General features: G+C 41.6%; 1 protein-coding gene across 1 annotated transcript; it reads left to right on the top strand.

The window, feature by feature from the left end:
- The first annotated feature begins 3,033 nt into the window (after window positions 1-3,033).
- Window positions 3,034-5,283, top strand: LOC138305843 (uncharacterized). The gene is made up of 2 exons (XM_069246107.1): window positions 3,034-3,907; window positions 4,259-5,283. The coding sequence occupies exons 1-2, from the start codon at window positions 3,034-3,036 to the stop codon at window positions 5,281-5,283; spliced, it is 1,899 nt and encodes a 632-aa protein (XP_069102208.1).
- Window positions 5,284-7,124: the final 1,841 nt, after the last annotated feature.

Below are 7,124 nucleotides of genomic sequence, written 5' to 3'. Positions count from 1 at the left end.
GGGGCGGCGAAAAATGCAAATTTCCGGAAAGAGCCTCAAAGTCCACATTTTAACTATTTTTTCGTAAATATTCTTCTTGTCATGTTCAGAGTACCTTATAGTGTATATAAGAGCACTTGTATCAATTAAAATGTCTTTTTATATGCTATATGTGTGATCCGCCATTTAAAGCAGCCATTTGCATTTACAACAATAGGCTCCTGCGCTATTCGCTTAAAACTATTTGATTATTTAACAGAAACAAATATGTTTTACAATCATGGCTCAAAGATCATCTGAGTGATTATTCTCTATAATTCTTTATTTTCAACCCCGTTTGCTAATGAGATTTTGGACCAGGATAGTAAGAAGTTCGGAAAATCGTAAGAAGTTCGGAAAATCAGATTTCTCCAGTTGTGTATAAGCGTTGGCATTGAATGATACATTAAATAAAAGATAAACATTTCCGAAATACGGATGTGTATAATTTGTAACATGTTAAATGGAATAAATGTTCTTTTTAGTCGCCTAAAGTGATGTGGAGTGCCGTAGGTCACGTGACCGAGTTGCCAGCCTTGACTTCAGAGAATATTACTAAGACATGTATAATACAATCTTTATTAAAACAAAATGCGTGCGCCTGTGCACAGACTAACGTCCGGGTCCGTTTTGTTGATATGATAGGCAGCCGTCAGTCCCGATTGCCCCGCCCCACGATAACAAAGTAAAATAAATTTCTATAACATCTTCAATTTCAGATATTTTAGACAACATTGAAAAGTGTGAGAATAATTTAAATGTTTACAAAAGGTTGAGCAATGAAATAAATCAATCCGCATTCCGTTCCGGTTTGCCCGCTTTTATCTACCCGAGATAGCACATCCGGTATCATGGTATTGTATTAATCGGTTTTCATTTGAACATAATTATAGGCATCTAAACAGCTGTTCAAAGATCATGGTAATTCCTTTGATGAAAAGACAAACAGCAGACGCCGATAAGAACACAGTTTTAAAATACTGAGTAATAAAGTCAATAAAGTCCACCCGGTACATTGGCTGCTGTAATAACTGTATAAAGGGGGATAACTCGTATTTGTTTGCTAACTTTAAAATTACCGATGCGGAATACGGATCAGTTTTAATACAATACTACAATAAGTATAAAGAGTTGAAAATGTTGTCGACATCACGTACTCGATTTACAGTAAATTGACGCCTCGCAATGTTTAGTTACATTGTACGCGGTACATAGCAGTATCAGCACACAGTTTGCATAGGTAGATGTGTGTGTATCATATATATACATTGTATTTTAAAACATATTTTTTTCTAATAAAACTAAAATCAACTTTATAAAAGCACTACAATACTGAATGAAAACATCCAATTTAATATTTTACATACTTTTTTCCACGCAACTTAACTGCTTGAACTTTTGAGGTTCTATCGATCTAATTAAATGTGAACTTTAAAGTGAATAGTCGGGCAAAGCAAGGCTAAAGTGAGTAAAAATGGTGTTAATATATCCAGTATATTTTTTATGAAATAAAATAATAAAAATTCCTGTCAAAATCGGTCTGCATGCGAAAAAGTTAATTTATATTATAGGAATCCTAACATGTCCTCTTGGCTGGCTACACTACTGTATGTCCGTGTTGATATTCCCACGCAGTCTCTTTTTCAAAGAGTAATTTTTAGAAATGTGCTAAATTTACCCGGGGCTTTTTTCAACACGGTGACGGCGGCCCTCGTCAGAATTGGTAATTTTGAATTCGCTGAACGCGGCTCTCGTAAGAATTGGTAACTTTCAACACAGTGGCAGCGACCCTTGTTAAAATTATTTACATGGTGTTCAAACTTCAAACTTGAACTTCCGAAAACTAGTCGGATGCTGGGGCAATTCATTTTTCTTATCGCTGACTGATCCAGATTATTATCCCAATCATCATATTTTATATGCCTTCCTCCAGTGTGGTGAAGTCACGTGATAAATCACATGGATCTGATAATTAGTTACAGTTTATATCAATATTGACCCACCAGAGTGCCCATAGACCATGTGTAGACGTTTTAGGTATAGACCCCTAAAACGTCTAAAAATGGGTCTATGGACATTCTGGTGGATCCATATTGATATAAACTGTAACTAATACTCAAACCCCTGTGTTGGCAATAGCATCCTTCACATTCATATACAACACTTTCTGTTAAGATAGTGTATACTATAGTTTAGGCCAACTTGGATACCTTACATTAGATATATAGACATCCTTGTACGAATTGTCAGTTTTAACGTTTACGTTATTCTAAGAGTGTATTCACGGTATTGGGCTTGTCCGAAGACACTACACTACTCAGGAAATTGTTTTTGTGTATGGAATATATAGAACGCTATTGTGGGTACGATGAACCAAACCACAAGACCAACGTTGACACGTTAATTGCATTTGTTACCTGAATTAAGCGGCTCTAAAGTTTGTCGTGTACGATACCTTTAGATCACGTGGTTCATCACCATAACATCGTCTTATCAATCCAGGATAGAATGTCAGTATAACTGGGACCAGTCGCCGGCGATAGAATGTCAGTATAACTGGGACCAGTCGCCAACGATAGAATGTCAGTATAACTGGGACCAGTCGCCGGCGATAGAATGTCAGTATAACTGGGACCAGTCGCCGGCGATAGAATGTCAGTATAACTGGGACCAGTCGCCGGCGATAGAATGTCAGTATAACTGGGACCAGTCGCCGGCGATATAATGTCAGTATAACTGGGACCAGTCGCCAACGATAGAATGTCAGTATAACTGGGACCAGTCGCCGGCGATAGAATGTCAGTATAACTGGGACCAGTCGCCAACGATAGAATGTCAGTATAACTGGGACCAGTCGCCAACGATAGAATGTCAGTATAACTGGGACCAGTCGCCAACGATAGAATGTCAGTATAACTGGGACCATGGGACCAGTCGCCGGCGATAGAATGTCAGTATATCTGGGACCAGTCGCCGGCGATAGAATGTCAGTATAACTGGGACAAGTCGCCGGCGATGGAATGTCAGTATAACTGGGACCAGTCGCCAACGATAGAATGTCAGTATAACTGGGACCAGTCGCCGGCGATAGAATGTCAGTATATCTGGGACAAGACGCCAACGATAGAATGTCAGTATAACTGGGACCAGTTGCCGGCGATAGAATGTCAGTATAACTGGGACCAGTCGCCAACGATAGAATGTCAGTATAACTGGGACCAGTCGCCGGCGATAGAATGTCAGTATATCTGGGACCAGTCGCCGGCGATAGAATGTCAGTATAACTGGGACCAGTCGCCAGCGATAGAATGTCAGTATAACTGGGACCAGTCGCCGGCGATAGAATGTCAGTATAACTGGGACCAGTCGCCGGCGATAAAATGTCAGTATAACTGGGACCAGTCGCCGGCGATAGAATGTCAGTATAACTGGAATCAGTCGCCGGCGATAGAATGTCAGTATATCTGGGACCAGTCGCCGGCGATAGAATGTCAGTATAACTGGGACCAGTCGCCGGCGATAGAATGTCAGTATAACTGGGACCAGTCGCCGGCGATAGAATGTCAGTATAACTGGGACCAGTCGCCGGCGATAGAATGTCAGTATAACTGGGACCAGTCGCCGGCGATAGAATGTCAGTATAACTGGGACCAGTCGCCAACGACAGAATGTCAGTATAACTGGGACCAGTCGCCGGCGATAGAATGTCAGTATAACTGGGACCAGTCGCCAACGATAGAATGTCAGTATAACTGGGACCAGTCGCCGGCCATAGAATGTCAGTATAACTGGGACCAGTCGCCAACGATAGAATGTCAGTATAGCTGGGACCAATCGCCGGCGATAGAATGTCAGTATATCTGGGACCAGTCGCCAACGATAGAATGCAGTATAGCCGGGACCAGTCGCCGGTGATAGAATGTCGGTGTATCTGGGACCAGTCGCCGGTGATAGAATGTCAGTATAACTGGGACCGGTCATCAGCGATACAATGTCAGTATAACTGGGACCGGTCATCAGCGATACAATGTCAGTATAACTGGGACCAGTCGCCGGTGATAGAATGTCAGTATAACTGGGACCAGTCGCCGGCGATAGAATGTCTGTATAACTGGGACCAGTCGCCGGCGATACAATGTCAGTATAACGGACCAGTCGCCGGGTATATAATGTCAGTATAACTGGGACCGGTCATCAGCGATACAATGTCAGTATAACTGGGGCCAGTCGCCGGTGATAGAATGTCAGTATAACTGGGACCAGTCGCCGGCGATAGAATGTCAGTATAACTGGGACCAGTCGCCGGCGATAGAATGTCAGTATAACTGGGACCAGTCGCCGGCGATAGAATGTCAGTATAACTGGGACCAGTCGCCGGCGATAGAATGTCAGTATAACTGGGACCAGTCGCCGGCGATAGAATGTCAGTATAACTGGGACCAGTCGCCGGCGATAGAATGTCAGTATAACTGGGACCAGTCGCCGGCGATAGAATGTCAGTATAACTGGGACCAGTCGCCGGCGATAGAATGTCAGTATAACTGGGACCAGTCGCCGGCGATAGAATGTCAGTATAACTGGGACCAGTCGCCGGCGATAGAATGTCAGTATAACTGGGACCAGTCGCCGGCGATAGAATGTCAGTATAACTGGGACCAGTCGCCAACGATAGAATGTCAGTATAACTGGGACCAGTCGCCGGCGATAGAATGTCAGTATAACTGGGACCAGTCGCCAACGATAGAATGTCAGTATAACTGGGACCAGTCGCCGGCGATAGAATGTCAGTATAACTGGGACCAGTCGCCAACGATAGAATGTCAGTATAGCTGGGACCAGTCGCCGGCGATAGAATGTCAGTATATCTGGGACCAGTCGCCAACGATAGAATGTCAGTATAGCTGGGACCAGTCGCCGGTGATAGAATGTCGGTATATCTGGGACCAGTCGCCGGTGATAGAATGTCAGTATAACTGGGACCGGTCATCAGCGATACAATGTCAGTATAACTGGGACCAGTCGCCAGCGATACAATGTCAGTATAACTGGGACCAGTCGCCGGTGATAGAATGTCAGTATAACTGGGACCAGTCGCCGGTGATAGAATGTCAGTATAACTGGGACCAGTCGCCGGCGATAGAATGTCAGTATAACTGGGACCAGTCGCCGGGTATAGAATGTCAGTATAACTGGGACCGGTCATCAGCGATACAATGTCAGTATAACTGGGACCAGTCGCCGGTGATAGAATGTCAGTATAACTAGGACCAGTCGCCGGCGATAGAATGTCAGTATAACTGGGACCAGTCGCCAACGATAGAATGTCAGTATAGCTGGGACCAGTCGCCGGCGATAGAATGTCAGTATATCTGGGACCAGTCGCCGGTGATAGAATGTCAGTATAACTGGGACCGGTCGTCAGCGATAGAATGTCAGTATAACTGGGACCGGTCATCAGCGATACAATGTCAGTATAACTGGGACCAGTCGCCGGTGATAGAATGTCAGTATAACTGGGACCAGTCGCCGGCGATACAATGTCAGTATAACTGGGACCAGTCGCCGGCGATAGAATGTCAGTATAACTGGGACCAGTCGCCGGCGATAGAATGTCAGTATAACTGGGACCAGTCGCCGGTGATACAATGTCAGTATAACTGGGACCAGTCGTCGGCGATAGAATGTCAGTATAAGTGGGACCGGTCATCAGCGATACAATGTCAGTATAACTGGGACCAGTCGCCGGTGATACAATGTCAGTATAACTGGGACCGGTCGCTGGCGATAGAATGTCAGTATAACTGCAATAAACCCGATCCAGTACCACTATAATTGTAAAATTATGCTGATTTCGACTACAGTTCCTAATCTAAAATATATCTTAATTATAATTATAGAAACATTCTAGATTCGCACAGTGCCTATCCACGTATTCTTTCTCAAACTTGTAGTAACAAGATAATTATTGATTTTGTTAAAAACTCTAGTCCAAATTGGTTTACTCACGGAACAGTCGCCAAACATTTGATACATATACGGTATATCGTGTAGGTCGGTGATTTTTCTCATGGTACTCCATTACAAAAACATATCACTATTTTGTTACACGTTGTAAAACTACAGAAAAAAAGACAACTTTTTTCTAAGAAAACATTCATTTGCCAATGTCCACTTTCTCTTTCACTGAGTTAAAAATCATGCCAGCTCATGTTAATTCCGAGCATTTTCAAATTGTCGACGTCGTGTGTCAGAGGTGTAATCGCCGGAGCGGAAATTACATATAGACATTGAATTTCGAAAAATATTAAAAAGTACTCAGAAATAATGCATGTATTTCACAGGTTAAGTAGTTGATTATGTCAATTTTATGTATGACCAATTATATAGAAAAAAGTTCACTCTAAAAGTAATTTTGTCGAAATAATAAATACATGGATAGGTACACTGTCCACTACATATCAAACTGTAACAAATTCATCAATTCTTATTCACTTCTTATTTCAATTATTCAAATCAAATTACAAGCATTATTCTCAATATTTCAATGATATACTAATTAGGTATTACTTTCCGTGCTTTTACTTACTTTTACAATAAAACAAATTCAGTTTTGGCGCATTGATATCTTGTCCAACAGTTCAGTTCAATGTGTGCATGACGTCATAATATTGACTTTCAGTCTATGGAAAAATAACCTCAAAGATCTAACCAATAGACATGCGTGTTACATATGAAATTGAAATTATTACAAGATAGCCAAAATAGCAAATTATTATACATACCATAAAAGCTACGTACCGAAATAAGTTATTTATTGATTCCACAAAGTGTTACTGGTACGGCTGTTCATATTTTCATTGCATATATTCATTAATAAAATAACAACAATTCAAGTCTTCCCTTCTCTTCTCTGTATTTTTCACAAGCGCCTTCCTCACGCAGATGTACATAATAAAATACAAAACGGAAACGAATACAAAATTATTCGGAAAACTAATTATACAATCATCCTAAACAAATATTCAGAATATAACAAAACCTTGACTCAGAAATACATAATTTACATTACTTTAGAAATAAAATAGATTTATTGTAACATTCTCAGG

Source organism: Argopecten irradians, chromosome 13 (assembly GCF_041381155.1).
Source record: "Argopecten irradians isolate NY chromosome 13, Ai_NY, whole genome shotgun sequence".
Lineage (NCBI taxonomy): Eukaryota > Metazoa > Mollusca > Bivalvia > Pectinida > Pectinidae > Argopecten > Argopecten irradians.
The sequence above is the reverse complement of the archived record's forward strand: the minus strand, read 5'-3'. Positions and strand labels throughout refer to the sequence as shown.